This window comes from Podarcis filfolensis, assembly GCF_964270895.1.
Source record: "Podarcis filfolensis genome assembly, chromosome: 4".
In the NCBI taxonomy this organism is placed as follows: Eukaryota; Metazoa; Chordata; class Lepidosauria; order Squamata; family Lacertidae; genus Podarcis; species Podarcis filfolensis.
The window spans coordinates 92227587-92249250 of NC_139607.1; the positions used below are offsets into that span (position 1 = coordinate 92227587).

Sequence of the window (21664 nt, forward strand, 5' to 3'; positions counted from 1 at the left end):
CCACCCAACAGATTTCCATTCAGGACAGGCAAGAGAAGAAACAACCTCCGCATGTTAGAAGTACAGAGAAATGGAAAGCCACTGCGTGTTTGCTCAACCCTCAACCTGCTCAATCTTCTCGAGGAAATTAAAATATTAATTAAAACAGGTCTCTCTTGAGCAAGCTTTCTCAGAGCCTTGGCAAACAGAAGATCTTGGCATCGTTCATAGGGCAGCGCTGGAGGCCAGTTAAGGCTTAAGATTCTAAGCTCCCCTGGAGGGAAAGCTTCCATGGAGTTGAGACCACACAGAAATCGCAGTGACAGAGAAGATCAGAGTCAGCCTCTAGTGCAAAGACACGTTGACAGGGGGCAGCAGATATGCAGAATCCTGACAGGCCTTCAAACACAACTGGACACTGGCAGAGAATCCTTTTGCCGCCTCCGCCTCTCTCAGGCTCCACTGCCCTTCAGAAGTATGGCACAGCTGTTACCTCAGCCATTCACCATGGTACCCTGGAGGAGAAAGAGGCACACTCAAAAATTGGTTACAGCTGATGCTTGGTTTCTCTTACACATTCCTTTCCACCTTAATGCTATTTCAAAGCATTTCTGAAAAGCTTAGCATCTCAAAGCGGGAGGCAAAAAATGCAGAAAGCAAACAGGAAAGCAGCATCGCAAGGGGAGAGGGGAGACGTAAAACACAGTGTTATAAAGACAGATGAGGACAGGAATTGGTTAACAACAAGGTCCAGTCCAGATTCTTCCAAGCCCTACCTTGAGCTTCTGGGAATTGAACCTGGCGCCTTCTGCTCTATCACTGAGCTACCTTCCTTCTCCAACACAGGTGAAGGTTCTGTGTGAGTGTCTGGAGCCGGTTGGAGGATGGATGGCAGCTAACAGATTGAGGTTGAATCCTGACAAGACAGAAGTACTGTTCTTGGGGGACAGGGGGTGGGCAGGTGTGGAGGACTCCCTGATCCTGAATGGGGTAACTGTGCCCCTGAAGGACTAGGTGCACAGCATGGGAGTCATTTTGGACTCACAGCTGTCCATGGAGGCGCAGGTTAATTCTGTGTCCAGGGCAGCTGGACACAGTTTACCAGCTCCATCTGGTACGCTGCCTGTGCACTGTCTCACCAGAGTGGTGCATGCTCTAGTTATCTCCCGCTTGGACTACTGCAATGTGCTCTACGTGTGGCTACCATTGAAGGTGTCTCAGAAACTGCAGTTAATCCAGAATGCGGCAGCTAGACTGGTGACTAGGAGTGGCTGCCAAGACCATATAACACTGGTCCTGAGAGATCTTCATTGGCTCCCAGTACGTTTCCAAGCACAATTCAAAGTGTTGGTGCTGACCTTTAAAGCCCTAAATGGCCTCGATCCTGTATACCGGAAGGAGCATCTCCACCCCCATCATCCAGCCCTGACACTGAGGTCCAGTGCTGAGGGCCTTCTGACGGTTCCCTTGCTGTGAGAAGTGAGGTTACAGGGAACCAGGCAGAGGTCCTTCTTGGTAGTGGCACCCGCCCTGTGGAATGCCCTCCCAGCAGATGTCAAGGCAAAAAAAAAAACTATTTTACTTTTAAAAGACAACTTTCCTGTTTAGGGAAGTTTTTAATGTCTGATGCTGTATTGTTTTTAATATTCAGTTGGAAGCCGCCAAGAGTGGCTAGGGAAACTCAGCCAGATGGGCGGGGTATAAATAATAAATTGTTGCTGTTGTTGTTGTTGTTGTTTGTTGTTGTTGCTGCTGCTGCTGCTGCTGCTGCTGTTGTTATTTTCCAACAAGAGAAGATGGAGCTCCCATGCAGGAAAAGCTGCTGTTGCTTTCTCACACTGCATCAGATTGGGACGGGGGTTAAGTGAGCTGAAAGTTGTCACCCTGTTATTCCAACTGTCCGAGTCAGAGCACAGGTCTGATGCAGTAGATGCCTAGCTAGCTAATAATTAGCAGGAGCGGTGCAAATATCCCTTGAACCTTAGGTTGGATTCTAAGCCTGTTCAGATCAGTCACATGACCTGGCATCCCAGCACGAGTTAAGCCAGCAAAAAAGTTGGTGTAACTCAAACACTGTCTTAAAAGCTTGTTTTCCTTCTGCTGGGCTTACGACATCCAGCAGCAGAGCAAGCCAATCGGGCCACCCAGGGGTGGGGCCAGCCATCCGCTGGGTGGGGCAAGCGGGGGCAGGATGCTCTGCGGGGCCTCTGAGGATTCTGCCTGTCTCCTCCCACTCAGCTGCCCTACAGCTGAGGGGGAGGCAGCAGGTGGAACGTTTGGGGCAGCGCAAAGCCTGCAGGAGCCCAAGCCACCACGTCACTCCCAGGAGAGACGCATGGCTCGGGCATGCTGCAGGCCCCATGGTGACTACATCATTACATGAACACTGTTCCACAGCATTTGATATTTTCATTTACTTACATTCATTCAAAATATGAGGGGTTTATGAAGCAATTCTATATCCTCCCACCACGCTGATGAAGAATTATACGAAACAGTAGTCAATATCTGGAATCACTGTTCAGTGTTGGACACCATATTTGCTGAATACACAAAACTTCACAGCTTATCTTTCATTGTACAAAGTCTGGTACCTTGCTTCATTTAAAGATTTTCAGAAACTTTGAGACTATAGATTTCATTTTGTACTTGTTATGGTTTGAAGGAATTCTATAAAGATTGTCTATTGCGTATGTACATGGTCATTGTGTTGCCTAGACATTGCTGACATTCTCTTTGCAACACAGGGGCTTGTTTGGCCCCATGGTGAGTGCACTTTGTCACACACACCCTCAGTGGTGACACCTGGCACAGCCCACCCCCACTGCACCCCCTTCCTCCGCCCCTGACATATCAGCCAGCGGTAACCTTGCTGCTGAACAGAGTTTGAATCTGGCGGAACTTTATTGGCTCCCAGTAAGTTTCCGAGCACAATTCAAAGTGTTGGTGCTGACCTTTAAAGCCCTAAATGGCCTCGGTCCAGTATACCTGAAGGAGCGTCTCCATCCCCATCGTTCTGCCCGGACACTGAGGTCCAGCGCTGAGGGCCTTCTGGCAGTTCCCTCACTGTGAGAAGCAAAGCTACAGAGAACCAGGCAGAGGGCCTTCTCGGTAGTGGCACCCACCCTGTGGAACACCCTCCCACCAGATGTCAAAGACAACAACAACTACCAGACTTTTAGAAGACATCTGAAGGCAGCCCTGTTTAGGGATGCTTTTAATGTTTAACAGACCACTGTATTTTAATACTTTGTTGGAAGCTGCCCAGAGTGGCTGGGGAAACCAATTATTATTATTATTAGTATTACTATTACTATTACTATTACTATTACTATTACTGTTATGCTTCCTTAAGCTACACTGGCTTACTGAAGCCAGCTTCTTGCATCTAAGATTGCTGTCCCCTCAATCCAGTTAATTATTTTCAGTGGGTTTACTCTGAGTAAAGCTAGATGACTGTGCCCAGAGAAGTGCACACAAAAATAAGAATTCCAATCAAAAGTTTTGAAAAGAATCAAAACTTCAAAATTTTAAGAGAGCGGTAAAAAAAAAAAAACTGTTCACAATGACTTTAAATATCCCTGTTGTAGTATCTGTTGACATCATTGTGAATTCATAGGTGACCAGAGCACTGAATCAGCCTTGACCTTGACCTTGGCGATCTGAAACTTCAGTCTGTCCAAATTTGTTGAGTGCTCTGATTCTGTTTGTGCAGGCCTCTGTGCACATCCTGCGAGTCTTGGACAAATAAGGTCATGTTCTATTTGAAAGACAGTTTCTAAAATAAAGAGATTTCCCTCTACAAGAATAATGATGGAACGACAAATGTTGAGTGATACACATTTTTTAAAAAAACCTACGTCAGAATGGAACATCAATGCCGTTTCCATTGGAAAGATTCATAGCACAGTTTTAATGGGAAAGATTCATAGCGAAGACACTAGGCTCCTGTTAGTGTGCATCTTTCATAGAAACTATAGCTGGATTTTTCATTCTGTAATTTTCTATCTATATTCCTTCAAATTCGGCCTCTTTCTTATAGAAGCATGGTATTACATCTGAACCCTCCCTGAACTAGTAACCATCTTAGAAGTGGGGAAAATGCCGTAAACCTTTGTTGATTAGTTTGAGGGGGGGAAACAGTTTGTGTCTGTCGCAATAGTAGTGAAATGATTTATTTGATGCTAACTCTGAGCCTAGTTAGCAGTGCCTCTTTAAAAAGCTTTTATCATTAAATTTTTCTCTGGGATGTCCTAGCTTACTAAACGGAAAGTGTTTTTTTACAAGAAATAACTTTTTTTTTTTAAATGACCAAGACACCCAAATCTGTAGTCTGAAGTGGTGCAAACAACGAGGGCTTTATCAGGGCCTTGGGTATGACACTCCTCTTTTGTTTATTGAAATGTTTCTAGAGCATACTTTCGTTTTTAAAAAATATGCAGATACTCAGAGCTATGTTCTCTGAGCTATAGTGAACCGTAAGAATTGTTTCCCAGAGTCCTAAATTTATTCACCATTCAAGGCATATATATTCTACCCTTTCGCCTCAAAAGCTCCTAGCAAGGCTTACAAATCTGTAAGAAAAACACAGTTTCTGCCCTCAGGATCACAAAAGACACAGCATGAGAAAGAAAAAGTGAGGAGGAAGGAAAGGGGAAAGAACAGACTTAGGCAAAAAAAAAATATTATTAATGCCACTATTAAGGCTCTTGTAATGACCAGGTTGTATGGAAAGAAGCTACTTGCTGTTCAAAAAGTAGGTTTTTGGGTCCCTCCTGTGAAGTCGCCTGGTGACACAACCTGGAAGCAGGTGCAATGCATCCAGATTTTGTTGACCTTACATACAGTGGCGTCCAGCACAGGCAGGTGGGGCAGCCACGATGGCACCCCACTGGGATCGCGCTGTCGGGGGTGGTGCGCTCTTCCCCCCCCCACTCCTTTTCCTCCACCACTGCTTACATAGTGGGGCCTTAGCTTTTTGGGTCCTACCTGGAGTCAGCTGGCTCATCATTGCTTCTGTTAAGGGAGGCAACACCATCATCTCCTGAGCACAAGAACATGAGGATATAAGATGATTTCTGTTGGATCCAGCCAAAGGCCCATCCAATCCAGCATTCTTTCCTCAAAGTGGCTACCCAGATGCCCCTGGGAAACCTGCAAGGAGGACCTGAGGTTGCAGCTAAAGCTAGAATTTGTTGTCTCCACCTGTTGTTGACTCTGGTTCCACCTACTCTTGGCTTCCCTGCTTTCAGCCTTTGGGGCTTTCCCACTGGACAGCAGCCACTCCTAATGAGAAGCTATGAAGCCCCATAATTTATCTGACTTAGCTCTGAAAGCTTCTTCACCATACCAGGCAAGAATTCACCTTGCCTTCTGAGCCAAAGAAGAATTTTTGGGGATGGAGTTCAGGAGAAGAACTTTATATTAGAGGTGAGCTCAGTGACTCCACTAGATACAATTCTCCTGTTGCCACTTGGAGAGCGTATGTCACAGGCTCACCAGCTGGTTACACATGGCGTGTAATTTCCCACTTTGTAAATGGTTTATCTATATTTACTCCGATTTAAGAAACACTTGAATTAAGTGGAGACGTGCTGCATTTAGAACGGCGCTGCAGCAAACGTTCTCTAACTTCCATATTTGATGATTTCAAAGCAGCACATTCCGCTGGGGTGGCTGTGCGTCCTGTTTCGCAGAGCGCAGTCCTTTGTTTGGAAGCATCCTCTGCTTGAAGGGTCATCTGGTCCAAGTCTGGTTTAAAGGCAAAGGACCATCTGAAGAGTCTTGACATTGTACAATTCTTCTTCTTCTTTGGCGATCACTCGTAGCTGAGTAAGATTGTCTTCCATGAACACGGTTTTAACACTGAGACCGTAAGTGACTGTGGAGGCCAATTCTGGATCCACATGTCCTTCCACAGTGGGGACATTGGTTTCCGGACGGGAGTTGATCACGATGTGGATTTGCCAAGCGTGCCTTCCTCTTAGCACGTTTCTCCCTTTCGTCCTGAGTTCAAGCATCTTCAAAGCCCATGACACCTTTGGTAAAGGCTGTTCTCCAACTGGCGCGCTCGCAGGCCAGTGTTTCCCAGTTGTCAGTGTTTATACTACATTTTTAAAGATCTTGCCTTGAGAGAGTCTTTAAACCTCTTTTGCTGACCACCAGCATTACGCTTTCCATTTTTAAGTTCGGAATAGAGTAATTGCTTTGGAAGACGATCATCAGGCATCCGCACAACATGATCAGTCCAACAAAGTTGATGTTGAAGAATCATTGTACAATTAGCAGCACCTAGATAGTGCATTGAACCAACAGGTCCCCTGGTCCCCACTACGATCAGACCTATGGTTTTTCTCCTTTTTAAATTGGCAGCTATATATCTAAATTAACATATTCAGATCTGTGCCCTCTTTGAGGACCTCCCTGGAGCTGTCAGGGGCTGAACCTGGGACCTTATACATGCAAAGCAGATGCTGTCCCACTGAGCTCCAGCCCTTCTCCATGAACCATTTATATTACAAATGGGGAGACTGTGACCCTCCAGGTGTCATTGGACTCCAACAACAGGTTTCCCAGCCCTGATTTAATGGATCCAGGAAGAGAGAAGAGGAGGTGGGAAAGAGGGGAAAGAAAAATAGCAATTTGATTCAATCACTAAAATGCGCTTTGTCATCACAGGGTTATGCATCTCAGTTCCCTCCCTGCACCTCTATCAGATATCCTGTGCTTTTAATATCTTGGTTTGGGATAAATTCAGAAAGCAATATCACTTTAAGTGGGTGATCCTGTCACAAGATACTTCGGCTGCTTCAGTGGCTAACTCCCTTCCCACACTGAAAAGAAATCGGCTTCATTATTTGCAACAGGAGTGGGCAGACTTGAGACTTGCAAGATCATCTTGGGGGTTTTTAATTAGAGTCCTGAAGTCCGCCAACTGGAGCCTAGTGCAGAAGAGTGGCTCTGCAAGGCTAAGAATGAAAGAATAAAAATCCTTTGAGCACCTTCTCAGCTCAGGCAATTGTGATCCGGGATGGAGGAGAGACAGTTTGCATTTAACAGTGAACTTGCCTAATTTTCAAATTCTAAAACAATATGTACACTAAAGCACAGCCATCTTTTTGAAATTCACACTGAGCTGTACTCCAGTTCTGGGTTTAGGAATTCTGCACCTCAATGCCTATCAGTGGGTTCACAGTTGCAAAACAGCAAAATATACAACTGTCCCTTTGAAGGATCAATCTGATGCTCGGTTCTGGACATGCCATGTGAGACAGTGATTTGTGCAATTGTTCAGATCTGGTTTTGCAGATAAATGTTCTGACCACGCAATGCCAGAAAGGAGAAATAGCCTTGAAAAACAAAGTGAATACAACATGCTGCACAATTGTGGCTCTTAAGACATACTGTATGCCCTGTGTATTAGTGATTCGGATCCATGTTGCGAAAATTTCAAATCCATTGTTGCAAAGAGATATTCCAAATGTGTGGTGTCATGCTGATATAAGAAGGAAGAAATAACCTTGAAGCTCGAGTGAAAGGTTTTGCACATCCTCAAACAGAAATGCAGTCTTGCAGGGTGTATCCACGTGAACTGGGCTGGGCAGGGGGCTAGAGCAAAGAAATACTGTATTGCTCAAGTTCATGTGGGAGTTCAATTCTGCTCAGAATGGAAACTGCCGATCATCTGATGCTGCATTATCCAAGACTTAGCTTTTTGATCTTACTCCTCACTCTGCCCATCGGAGTCTAAATATAGATGTCAACTCCCACGTCTACTTGCATGGAATTTCTACATTATTTATTAAAGAGAAAGGCTGTGCTGAAAATGAAAGATCTTTATATAGAACTAAAGCTAGCTAAGCTAGCTAGCTAGAACATCTGCAGTCAAGGGACAAGGTACAGACAATGAGCCACTTCAGATGTTACAAAGACTGTCCTCTGGAAATGAGTTTCAAGCTTTCTGTAGAAGTGAAGTTCGGCTCTTAAGACTTTCAGAATGAGAAAGAGAGAAGGACTATTCTCTCCTTGCACGTACAGGCTAGCATGAGGAAGGTGATGGCCTTGGTGGTGATGGGAAGAGGGCAGTCTATCAGTACATGCTCAAGAGTACTCTCTTCATGAGCCTTCAAATAAAAATGTTCTTACGTGATACGTTACGTAGGAGATTTGTGGACAGAGATCCGGAGCTGCCATCTGAACCTGGAAATGCTGCAGATGGTGAAAAAGTAGGGGGCTGGGGAGAATAGGAATTCGAAATCATTGAAATAGTGTAGCTTAGAACAAAGCCACAGGGACGCAGTTGCAATTGTGGTGGTCAAATTTTGCCACTTATGGGCTAATGCAGTGGTTTTCAACCAGTGTGCCATGGTACCTTGGGGTGTCTTGAATGATGGTCAGGGGTGCTGTGGGCAACACTGGCCTCTGTCCCTCTTTGACACCTAAGCTGTTCGGAAACCAAGGTACCACTGTACTGATTTAGTACATCTCCAGGCTAGTGGGACCAGGGTGGGGCCAGTGGATATGCCACTCCATGTAGCAGGGAAGTGATGGGGAACCTGCGGACAGAGAGGTCAAAAGATTGCAACGAAAGCAGAAACAAAAATTGCTGATGTTTGCTTATACCTCCCATGTCCTATGTCCGGAACAGAAATCAGTGCAGCAAATTCAATCGGTATTTCCCGCGGTTGCTTTTGGTCTGCAAATGATATGTAGTTGATCACGGCTTCCATCTCCACCACCCACCCACCCCAATATGCATTGCACTGCCTTTTCATTGAAATGAATGGGTTGGAATAATGTAATGACAACATAATTTGTGCATTTAGTTAGGTAGAGTGTGTAAGTTACTTAATTTCTCCACTTTGGTTCTTTCCTGCGGTCATTTAGTCAGTGTGATATCAGGGAATGTTACCTAATGTGATAAGGAAGAAAATATGAAGACACAGAGACTTTGTGTAGTGGCTGTCAAATCTCCAGCCAGCCTCACTTAGATTCGCTTTTACTGAGTTGCGTTTTCAAGCTATGCCCTCTGGCATCCTAGATGGACAATATAACAGGGTACTGTACGAAGACAGACTCTGTATATGTGAGCAACCACAGGTGGAAGACATCGTGCACGGTTTACTACATTGCCCACTATACATTGGACCCAGGAGGCTCACCATTCTCTGTACAGGAAAGATGTCTCTTCCCTGCAGAGAAGGTCCTATGGCTTCTTAGTGATGTAAACACTCATAAAGTCACCATTTTTTGCTTTGATGGTCAAAAAAATCAGAAAGATGACCCTGGACAATATAGCATTGAACTGTAAGGGAGACACAGAGATCTAAATAAAGAGCATTATATGTAGCGCGACACCCCTTTGCTTGTGTTCTTTTTTATTCAGATATGTCACGGCCAATGGCTGGCACAAGAAAGCTATCTGGATTGGATGTAGCGGCTGCCCATTTGGTTTATTTTTTTTACTGCAGAAGTGATCCTGAAGAAGATGCAAAGTAGATGTTGCAACGATAGTCCTCCATCAATCTCACATTTGGACTGTTTTGCCTGCAACGGACCACATAATCTTTGTATGCACTGGTTGCACTAGCAGGCATCGGGAATGGGAATAGCAAAGACTTTGAGGAAGGCTCTAGCTCCTTACTACATGGGTCTGCCCCACATCTAGGTGGGGCTTCATAGAAGTGAAGTGTGAATCAGTGATGGCTTCATAACCACCAGAAGCTTCTCTGACAGCACACGCCTATATATTTCTCCCACCTTTCCACAACAGCCAGCCTAGGTAGGCCAGTCTTGCCAGAAGCTCACAAGCACAGTGCAACCACACACTCCTTTAGGCTCCCTTTAGCCCCAGACCGGGGTGTTTTGTGGGGGTACAAGGCAAATATTTAGGAGGGGAGACAGAGAGAGCGTCCAGCCTTTCTGTCTCTTTCCTGAGCCTTGGAGCTAGGGACTGAATCAATTCAGGTAGCAATAGGCTGGAGATGGGGGCTGTGAATGGGCAGAAACAGATTTTCATGGGTGCTGAACTAGATGGGCAACTGGCCTCATTCAGCAGGGAACTTCTTACGTTCTTGTGTTCTTTCCCCCACACTGAATGCTGGAATCGTTGCTTGCTGCCGTCCCTATATTTAATTGATGTCAGATCTTCATTAGTGATTACAGCTTAATATGTGATTAGGTCTTGATTCATTGCATCACTTAACTGATTAGTCCATTAAACTTCAGAGCCTTTGCCGTTACACAGCTTTTATCATGTGTCTAGCCAATTCCAGTGTGATATTTTGCCGGAGGTTTTAGTTAGCCTTTCTTTTCATGGCAATTGCTGTTTAGCAACTTTGTATGTCTATTTTGTTTTTAAACGTGGTGGGCTGTTCACATTCTTCTTAATGACATTAAATATGCAGACTGATAAATTGGCCCAGATTCTTGGCAAGTGGTCCGACCTTATCGTGATCACAGTCTTCCGTGTTTAATCAGTCTCACTAAAAGAGAAAGGGGGGTATGTAATGATGAGCTGGTGATTGCAAAGGGTTTATTAATTGATTGATCTATTTGCATTATTTTTCAGAGTACGCTCGATTTGAGGCCAAAATCCATGACCTGCGTGAACAGATGATGAATCACAGCATGAGTTCTGGGTCGGGCTCCCTGCGAACCAATCAGAAACGTTCCCTCTATGTCAGGTAGGGATGCAATATGACAAAATGACAAACAAAAAAAAATCAGCAGAGAAAATGGAACTAGAGAATTGAACTGATGGAGAATGAGGTTGTCAAAGGCTACTGGCCACAATGGCTTAATCATCATCATCATCATCATCATCATCATCATCATCATAGCTTTCCATGAAGCATCCCAAAGTGACTTATAATATATACTACTTCCAGTATCAGAGGCAGTATGTTTAAACAGAAGAATGCTGTTTCACTTCCAAGAGTGCTTGTGAACGTTCAATAAGCAGCTGGTTGGTCATAGTAGGAGAGAGCATGGGCCTTTGCTCTGATCCTGCAGTGCTCTTCATATGACAGTGACAAACAGCATGATTGCGTTTTCCCTAAATGGCTTGGGAACCCAAAAAAGGAGTGCTTCTTTGCTTATAGGTCTGCCCATGTGCCGAGATCGTAGGAATGCAGGAAGCTGACTTATAGGGAGTCAGACCTCTGTTTTAAGGACAACCAGTGGTGTGGAGTACTCCACCTGCCTGTCACCTGCAACCTGGGAACGTAGCTGTGTGCTGGTCCTGAGATTGGCTAACCCACCAGCCCTTAATCCCAAGGACTCTTAAGGGGATGCCCTGTGGGGCTATGCAGGGAGCTCACCCACTAGTTACAGCCCTTGGCTAACACACCACCAGAACCAGTTATGATATGATGGAACACTGTGCATAAGATGAGGACAGAATGCTATGAATAAGGCAAAATGCCAAGATCCCAGGTTCCATCCCAGATAGAATTCCTCCTCAGCCCACAGCAACCAGAACCATCGTAAATAGAGGCCATAGGGTGGGGTGCAGAGCTAAACGAGGGGTGCACTCCCTCAGGAGGCAGTGATGAACGCCAACTTGGTTGGCTTTGAAAGAGGATTGAGCAAACTCATGGATGCTATTAGTGGCTACTTGCCATGTTCTCCTCTACAGCCAGAGGCAGCTTCTGTTCACCAGCAGCTGGGATTCTCATAGAGGCTCTACAGTGGCCACTAATCCCGCTTGATGTATTCTACCACCACAGCTGGGGGCTTCTGAATAGCATTTGCCACACACTACAAGAGTAGGGTTACCAGACGTCCCCGGTTCCCAGGGACAGTCTCTGGATTTGCAAATCTGTCCCAAGACAAATTCCATCCCCGGAATTTCCCCAAAATCACAAATCTGTCCCTGGGAAACGTGGCAGTGGCAGCGGCAGCCTCAGCAGCCCGGAGCCAGCCTGTTAGCGAAGTTGGTTCTGGCTGGCTTCAGGAGCTGCTCGCTGCCACGGCACCCACCATTTTTCCTGCGCCATGGCAGCGGGCAGCGAGCAGCTCCTGAAGCCAGCCAGAGCCAACTGCACTACTAGGCTGGCCCCTCCTGGGCAACAGCCGCCCGCCCGTGACTCCCCTGATCTGTCAAATCAAAGGGGGAAGGGGGAAGGAGTTTGGGGAAGGCTCGGGAGTCACAGGTGCGCGGCGCGCTGTTGCCCAGTATTTTAAAAAACTCTGTGCATTTATGTTTCACAGGGTGCAAAAGAAGAGCTTTGCACCTTTATACAATATGCATGTGTGCTTGGGCCCAAGGTCTTTTGCCTCACCATCCCCACTACTGACTCCCTGTTGCTACACAGCTTCAAAAAAAAAAAAAAGTGTCCCCGGATTCATTGAAAACAATCTGGTAACCATATACAAGAGGGGCTAGTGTAGTTCCACAGAACGAAAAATTATGTATGTGTAAAGAGGTTCTTTTGAGAGAAAGGAATTAAGAGCTTTGACGTGCTTTATGGTTCTCTCACTTTATGCACAAACTCTGGGCAGTTTTGATGAGCGGGAGGGAGGCAGCCCCCAGTCTTTCTTAACAGCAACCCCCTCCTTAAGTACGTCCATTTCTCATTTTCCACCGCTCTCCACCCCACCTCCATCTTGAAGACTGCAAATTGGAGGAAGGCAATTTGTCAACCCCCTAGGAGTGGTGATTGCTCATGGTGGAACTAACTCAGATGATGACCTTACAAAGATCCAATTAAGCATGGGCTCTTAAGAATATGTCGGCATGACAGGGAGAGGGAAAGGAGGATGCCCTGCTGGGAGGAAAAACTGCACCTCGGCTTGTGGCTTAATGATCTCAATTTGGTTTCTTCTGGATGCGAAGGGTCAGGAGAACTAATGGGGAACTGTTCTTGCCAAACATCAGTGGGGCAGTCAGTGCACTGATAGCTGAGTGATGCTGTATGGAGGGGGCATGGCAAAAGTGCTGTGGGGGATGTACAGCGATGGTGGGCATTGTTGCCTCTAGGAACAGATAAGTTGTGCAGTGTCCAGGAGAGAGTCCCTGCAATGCTGCTTGTGCTGATAACTCTGCTTCTGATCTCTGGATCTATGTGGCACATTTTTATTTATTTATTGCGTGTGTCTCTTTTGAACTCTGCTTTTCGGCCAGGATTGGCTTCCCATTAAAATCTGTTGCACGGTGTGATATAGAGGAAGGGGGTGGTTTTATTACTTCTCACAAACCCCTTACTGGATTGGTGGTTTCCAGTATAGACTGTAGGTGCGCATGAGAGATCCAATAGGTGAGGACTGCAGAGGGGTACTGGTGATACTTAGAAAGAGAATAGGCAAGTTGCAGGTGATCAGAACCCTGGTCAGCTCCTTCTGGAGAAAGTACCAGAGACTGGATGCAAAGCAGATTGGAGCTCAGCAGAGAGGAAGAAAGAGACAAAATTGGCTGTAGTCACTGATTCTGATTCCAGTTATTGTTGAGCTCCCTGCCTTCCACCCTACTGGTCCCAACGAGCACCAGACACCACTGACAGCGCTTTTTCTCCTTCCCTCTCAGGCAAGGACTGAAATTTGACACAGGGTGCTAAATGTGGCAATTAGAGATCCTTGCCTTTCATTTGAATCAGAGCAGATTACTAGCTCTTGTGGATAATGGGAATGGAGAGACCGCTTGTAAGATTAGGTAGCGTTCCTGTTATCAATGTGCCATGCAATCTGACCTTGATACCTCCACAGGGTAGCTCCTGATCTTGTTTCTGAGGCCTGCTTGCACAAAACTGCATTACAAGGTGGCTCCCTAAAGGCAATAGCGTAGACTGTATCGAATCTTACTGCAAGTGAAGGATGCCATTTTTGAACATACATCCATAACTCCCTGCAATTAGAAAACTAATGCATTGGGTGGAAAGTTTCGCCACCAGATGGGTTCTTGCTGTGCTAGTTTTTCTTCCTACTACTACTACTTACTACTAGCAATTATTATTATTATTATTAAATCTATATACAGTGGTACCTCGGGTTATGAACTTAATTCGTTCTGGAGGTCTGTTCTTAACCTGGAACTGTTTTTAACCTGAAGCACCACTTTAGCTAATGGGGCCTCCTGCTGCCACTGTGCCACGGGCGTGCAATTTCTGTTCTCATCCTGAAGCAAAGTTCTTAAACCGAGGTACTATTTCTGGGTTAGCGCAGTCTGTAACCTGAAGCGTATGTAACCCGAGGTACCACTATAATGCCCTTCATCCATAGATCTCAGGGCAGCTCACAGCATAAAAATACATGATTGGAACACAAAATACAATAGAAAAACAAGAACAGAACAAACCAATAACTCCCCTCCACCCCACCCCCTCGCACAAACACATTTAAAAAGGTGTAGGATGTTAATCAGCCCAAGGCCTGGTCGAAGAGGAACATTTTCACCTGGCTCCTAAAGGTGTACAATGAAGGTGTCAGGTGAACCCCACCCCTTGCATTCAGAAATATGATTTCCCCTGCCTGCAGTCTGGCATGATCTGTTTTACTATCGTATTCTGAAGGGTGTGTAGACTGGGCCACATAATGCAAACCGAAAGATCCGGTAGTAAATCCATGGGGGATGCACAGCCTGTTAGATTTTTACCTTCGGCTTCTTCAAGAAGCTCAGGGTCCAAATAATTCCATAACAGAGGTTCAGCGTCCTCATACAAAGATTGAAAGAATGAGACCCGAAGGTTAGGAGGAATTTGTGAGGATAAGGGGGTGACAGCCTTGTGAGTGCCAGAAGTTACCAATTTCCAGAAAAGTGTCTGATTTGGGGTCCAAATATATAGACATCCCAATCACCCCTGTTGTCTAATTTAACGACTGTCTACACACTGGCTGGCAGTGGCTGTTAAGTGCTTTGAACCACCCTGAGACCTATGAGTATAGGGCAGTATACAAATTTAAATAATAATAATAATACCTGCATATGCCGGGATTTGAACCTTGGACTTTCTGTTTGCAAAGCATGTGCTCTACCACTGAGCTAGTCCAAAAATCTAAGAACTATGCCACACTCTTCCTCTAATATTTGTGTACCTAAGAAGATAACACCTCGGATTTTGAAAATTGTTACTCTTAAGATTGCCCCAAATGAAAAACTTTCCACCCTGGTACAAGATGCCTGGATTTTAGATGAAAGAAATTGATATGAGGGTGACTTTGTTGGGAATCAGGTGCTAGAAGCTTTCTACTCCCTTTCTAGAACAACGCATATTCCACATAGTGCTGCCGGCGGTACATGCACTTAGCAAACTTCTTAAAATAGACTTACCGCCACAGCTTATACTAACAGCTGGTGGAAACTTCAGTCAGAAAATAGTCACATGAATACAGGCTCTGGGAACGCAGTGAATTACACCAAACAATCCCAACATTTCTCAGTGATTGCAACAGACTATTACAAATTTTATTGAAGCGCAGTACCATCCGACACAGAATCGTATTACTTGGCCTGTTTTTCTTGATGCGAAACTGGAAGAGATTGGTTTGCCTCCTTTTTGCTATAGGAATTCACCCACAGTTGCATTCTGGGGCTGCTGTTAGCCCAGGCTTCCTCAACCTTGGCCCTCCAGATGTTTTGAGACCACAATTCCCATCACCCCTGACCACTGGTTCTGCTAGCTAGGGATCATGGGAGTTGTAGGCCAAAAACATCTGGAGGGCCGAGGTTGAGGAAGCCTGTGTTAGCCCCTTCCAAGGGGAAAAATAGCATAAATCCCCAGAAAAGATTAAGATGGAGAAAATGTCACAAACACCCAAGGGTCATTGGTGAGGGTGGACTTCTTCCCTCTTCCTCACATATTTTTTGGGGATGTAATGGAGATCTTTGCATTGTCTTGCATTGGGAAAGGCATACCGTATTTTTCGCTCTATAGGACACACCAGACCATAAGACACACCTAGTTTTTGGAGGAGGAAAACAAGAAAAAAAATATTCTGAATCCCAGAAGCCAGAACAGCAAGAGGGATCTGGCTTCTGGGATAGCCTCTTCCTGTCCTTGCTTATGGGATAGCCACGCGCAGCCTCTCCCAGGCAGCGGGAGAAAGGCACCCCCAAGAGCCGCAGCAGAGAGAAGGGCAGCCCTTCTCCCTCCTCGGGGAAAAGCCCCGAAGAGCCACACACACGCTCCACATGCCTCTGTAAAGGGAGCGCTGAGCAGAGCCTCTCTCCTGCATTCGCTCTATAAGACGCGCACACATTTCCCCTTACTTTTTAGGAGGGGGAAAGTGTGTCATAGAGCGAAAAATACGGTAGATCTTTGGGGGAAACAAAGCCTCCTGGAAGGTCACAATTTCCCTCCCCCCCCCCCGCTCTGTTTTATTCTCCCCTCACACTGCTCAGTTCCTCTTTGCTTTATTTTTGTCTTCTGTGCTGCTGGACTGCGTTTGCGCTGTTTGTTTTCAGCTCTATTGTTTGCACATTTTTAATTGCCCAGTGAGCCGCCCTGGGAGTCTTACTGATTGAAAAGCAGGGAATTAAATTATAGAAAGCCAGCTGACAGAAACTAAGTACATATAATGTCCCTGGGCCCAAAAGAATGTTCATGGGGAAACATCACAGCAAGAAGCACACACACCTCACCTGGGTTTGGAGAGAATTAGCCAGGTACCAAGAGACTTGTATATAACAGGTTACGCAAATGATGCAAGTATCTGTGAATATAAGCTTGTTCCCACTTGGCATTGAAACAGTCGTTTGCTATCACAGAAATACAAACAGGAAAGAAGTACATTTTAACCTATGTGGGCCTCAGCGCAGAAGACCACATGTTGTGCAATGAAATTTTGTCAGATCCATTGGGTTGCCAGGGCAAATGTAGAAATCTTACATATACTGTATTCCTCTCCCCCCGTCAACAAATACCTGTTTTCTTCCAGTTATTCAAGGGAATAAAACTCTCTGGGAAATTCATCTGAGAAACCAATCCTTAGGATAATTATACATCATCATCATCAATTGAATTTATATACCACTCTATACCCTGAGGGCTCATTCAGAACATGGTGGAAAATATTTTCCACTTGTCCCTGGGCACAGATACACAAAAGGTGGTTTGCGGGTATTTTGGTATATCTCCCATCCAAATATGTTGTGGGCGTAGTCTGAAATCTCAAAGCTACAGAGGCCTTTTCATTCAAGCTTTATACGTTCCACAGTATTTTTAGGAGACTGAACGTATGATGTTGGGCTATAAAGGGTCAGGTCATTGTTCCATCTAATTCAGCACTATGAGACTCGCTCATTGTTACAAATGCAGTTGTTGCTGGACTACAACTCCCATCAGCCCTTGCCAGAGTGGCCAGAGAAGATGGGAGTTGTAGTCCATCAATTTCTGGAGGGTACCACATTGGCTATGCCTGTGGTTCGGAATCCCACAGAGAAATCTTGCACATGTTTACCTAGAAGTAAGTCCCACTGCATTCAATGGAACTTTCTTCCAGGTCAGTGCATGTTGAACTGCAACCTTAAGCAGTTGATCTGGCTTCTACCAGCTTGAACTCTGGGGCTTAGACATTTCAGTTTTTTTTTAAAAATAGCCTTGCTTTTAGAAATAATGGGCACTGCTTCTTTTGTTCTCCTGTCTTCTAAAATACTGAAACAGCGACAGGGGGTGGTGGTGGAAGAAGGGACGGATGAAGCACACAAGTGACGTGTTCCAAGCCAGGAGGACATTCAAATTAGGTAATAGCCTTTTAGTGGAGTTGCTGTCCACTTTCTGGTACCCTGGTGGGGCTGTTTTCTTTGTGAGTTGCTGGCTCCTGCAGATGGGAAGCGTCAGCAAGGATAAAAGTAATCAACCCAAAGGAGGAAAATGTGAAAAGGCAGTAGCTGCGGCCACAAAGTTCCTGAAAGATTTAAAGAGCCTAATGCACAGCTGGGTTTTCATATGGCCTGCTTTTAAATATGCACTTAGGACACAGTCGGCAGCACCGGCAAGAGAGAACAAAGGGGCTAAGTTGTCAGCGGTGGGAAATGTTTCATCAAAACAGCACATCTCGTTCTTTTATGTTCCATTTGTTAGCGGGGTGTAGTTTTCCAAACAGCTTTTCTGAAGTTTCCATCAGTGCCAACGGCTGCAAAAGGGTGACAAGGAAGCTAAAAAAAACTCAGCAAGGTGATAGACATTATTAGGGGAGGCGGGTTTGCCGCCAAGCTCATAATGAAGGCACAATATCCAGGCAGCTAATTCAGCCACTCCCTGGAGGTTCCATTGTTCTGCCTTGGCTCTACTTAAGGCTTCTTTCTGTCGTTTTTTCACAGGCTGTTAGCATCTCTGCACCTCTATCCTTCACAAATTAGAGGTGGCTTTCCCAGGGTGCGTGAATGCAGGACTGGAACGGCTCCTAGAACCACAACCATCCTCAACACAATTCCATGTACAGAGAAGCCAACTGAGCTGACTGCTGAATCTTACTTACTGGGGCAGCACACCTGAGAGTAGCAAATTAAGCTTAGCATGTACAGGGCAGGCTGTGTCACTACAGATGGGAGATCAACTTGTTCAGCACACTTATTTCCAGCAACCCAGCCTTTCCCAACGCTCCCAGATGTGCTTACAGTTGGATTACGCCAGACACAGGCAAACTCGACCCTCCAGGTGTTTTGGGACTACAACTCCCATCATCCCTAGCTAACAGGACCAGTGGTCAGGGATGATGGGAGTTGTTCCATCTGTTTTGGGACTACAACTCCCATCATCCCTAGCTAACAGGACCAGTGGTCAGGGATGATGGGAGTTGTAGTCCCAAAACAGATGGAGGGCCGAGTTTGCCTATGCCTGGATTACGCACTTCTCCAAATTTTGCAGCACGGTGGTATGTAAAAGGTCACATAAATATGTATATTATATAAAGGGGGGGCATGCAAAATGCGTATTTTACAGAGAAATACATAGAAAAGCATTGAAAAGCTGTGTTTTTAATACATTCCAAAATGAAAACATACCCCTGCGGGGTACAAATCTTCAAAATAAATAGATAATAGGCAAGAGTGCATACATATACACCACTACTGGGGAACCTTTGGCTCGCCAAATGTTTCTGAACTATATCCCCAGTCACCTCCACCCATTGACCATGCTTACCGGGGCTGATGGGATTTGGAGTCCAACAACATCTTGAGAGAAACACCTTTGTGCACGCTTAACCTTGAAGTAAGTCCTATGGAGTTACATTCTGAGTAAAAGGAGTGTGTCTCTTTCTTCTGAATAAAAACCAGTGGCTCCTAGTCATGATGACTGTATGAGGCGAAAAGGCCTCTGAATACCAGTTGCTGGAATGCATCAGTGGGAGAGGCCGATTGCTCCCCTGTCCAACTTCTGGGGTTACCCAAGGAGAAAGGGCCACAATCCTATGTGAGCAACCTTCCAAGGGCTGCATGCTGCTGGTGGTTGGGACCAGAGACAAAACTGGGCTCAGTTTCATGAGTATTACCCTTGTACAGTGGGACGCAGGTGGCGCTGTGGGTTAAACCACAGGGCCTAGGACTTGCCGATCAGAAGGTCGGCGGTTCGAATCCCTGTGACGGGGTGAGCTCCCGTTGCTCGGTCCCTGCTCCTGCCAACCTAGCAGTTCAAAAGCACATCAAAGTGCAAGTAGATAAATAGGTACCTCTCCGGCGGGAAGGTAAACGGCGTTTCCGTTCGCTGCTCTGGTTCACCAGAAGCAGCTTAGTCATGCTGGCCACATGACCCGGAAGCTGTACGCCGGCTCCCTCGGCCAGTAAAGCGAGATGAGCGCCGCAACCCCAGAGTCAGCCACGACTGGACCTAATGGTCAGGGGTCCCTTTACCTTTATCTTTAATGCACAGCTGGGTTTTCAGATGGCCTGCTTTTAAATATGCACCCAACAGAGCAGAAGTCTGGGCAACCGTTTCCTGCCTCAGCCACCCAATGCATCCTGCAGAAAGAGTCATATGCCTAGTGTGGCTAGGATAGCTCAGTCGGTAAAGCGGGAGACTATTAATCACAGGGTTGTGAGTTGAAGTGCCATATTGGGCAAACGATTCCTGCATCGCAGGGCGTTGGACTAGATGACTCTGATTTGAAGAATTGATTTAGTGCACTTTTCTCATGCACTCGTTTTTCTATGTAATTTTCCCTAATGCAGCACATCCATAAATGTTATTTTCATCAGTATTGGCCTGCTTTCCCCTAATATAAACATTTTGTACACGTTCTCCGCCTGGAGAACCATTTCATCAAGTGTCGATTTCGAAGGATAGCTGTGATTCGGTTCACATACGGTTTTGGAAAGTTCATATTCGTTAGGTTCACACTGAAATCTGAACCAAACTGAGTTTCTCCCCACCCTGACTTCAGACATAGAGGGTGGTGAGCCAGTGTGTATATATATATATATATATATATATATATATATATATACGGTCCAAATGTAATGGAGTTTGCATGCTTTTCTGCAATGTCCACTAAAAACCATTGTGACTCACCTTCTAAATTTGCACTATTATATCTGCATTGTTTGAATCAAGAACCATATTGCTTATCAACATTGGGGCTTTTCCCAGAAGCAAAAAGGTCGCTATGTGGCTAATGGCTAATGACCATCAAAGCTATCATTTTAAAGTAATTTTGCAGGAAGCTTCTGAACAGTCACTTCCCCTAGGAGAGCCAGAAGGGTCCAGATCTAAGACTCTATGGTTCTGTGAAATGGTAGCAATGGGGTTTATGTAAGTCCGCAGCAAGATAATTAGATAGGAGCTGATGTTGAATTGCTGGCTGATGAGTTGTTTGTTTGCTGTCGGACTGTTGCTTCCAGCAATTGGGAGACATAATAGATTTTGAATAACATGGTCTGAGAGGCTTCTGAGTTTTTGATCCCTGAGCTCTCCAAGGTCACGATGTGACAGAAGATTTCTCAGAAGTAGGGAAAAGAATGGGGGAGCTGGCAAGCCAGTGCCAAACTTTGTCAGATCTTCCACCCTCAGCTGCCTGCCATGTAATTGTGTGGATAACTGAACCACAGACGTTTCATGTGATTGACCAGGGAGGACAGACTGACCAACAGGAACTTCATATGACTCTGGTATTTAGCAGAGATGCTAAGAGCATCCATCTTTTCAGAATTCCACCCCAGATGTTGATGTTCTGCTATACTGAATATGGTTAGAAGTCCAGAAAAGAGTGAGGAGGTGAAATCCAATGGGCACAAGATATAGGACATAATATACAATTTGAAGATTTGGAAAACAGATTTAAAATTCAATGGGCACAAGATATAGGACATAATATACAATTTGAAGATTGGGAAAACTGTGATGAGCGCTGCAACCCCAGAGTTGTCCGCAACTGGACCTAATGGTCAGAGGTCCCTTTACCTTTACCTTTACCATTTCCCCAGTTCTCACTAGCCTTTTACTCCTAATGGATTACCATGACCATCATTCATTGCTTGTTGTTTGGGGTTGTTTTCCCCCCTCTCCCCCAAATCTCTCTCGTCTCCTCTTCCTAGAATCAAAACAAGAAAAATACAGTGTTAATTACCTGAAAGCCCATTTCCTCCAAACAGTACAAGCCTGGACATAACACAGATCTGCCTCTATTGAACAATTTGTGTTTATTGAGGCATTTATTCTGCAAATAAGCCCTCGTTATGGGCTTGGGGTATTCATACAGGGCTGCCTTGGTCTCCATGTGCTATGCATCAATATGCTTCCTTGGGGATGCTGCA

General features: G+C 45.4%; 1 protein-coding gene across 37 annotated transcripts in view; it reads left to right on the plus strand.

Moving 5' to 3' along the window:
• Nucleotides 1–21664, plus strand: part of DLG2 (discs large MAGUK scaffold protein 2) — an 877737-nt gene that overhangs the window by 787849 nt on the left and 68224 nt on the right. For all 37 annotated transcript variants that reach the window (XM_083609628.1, XM_083609598.1, XM_083609629.1 and 34 more), the window contains one exon: nucleotides 10550–10664. In XM_083609628.1, coding sequence (XP_083465754.1) covers nucleotides 10550–10664 — 115 coding nt within the window. The remainder of the gene's footprint in view (nucleotides 1–10549; nucleotides 10665–21664) is intronic.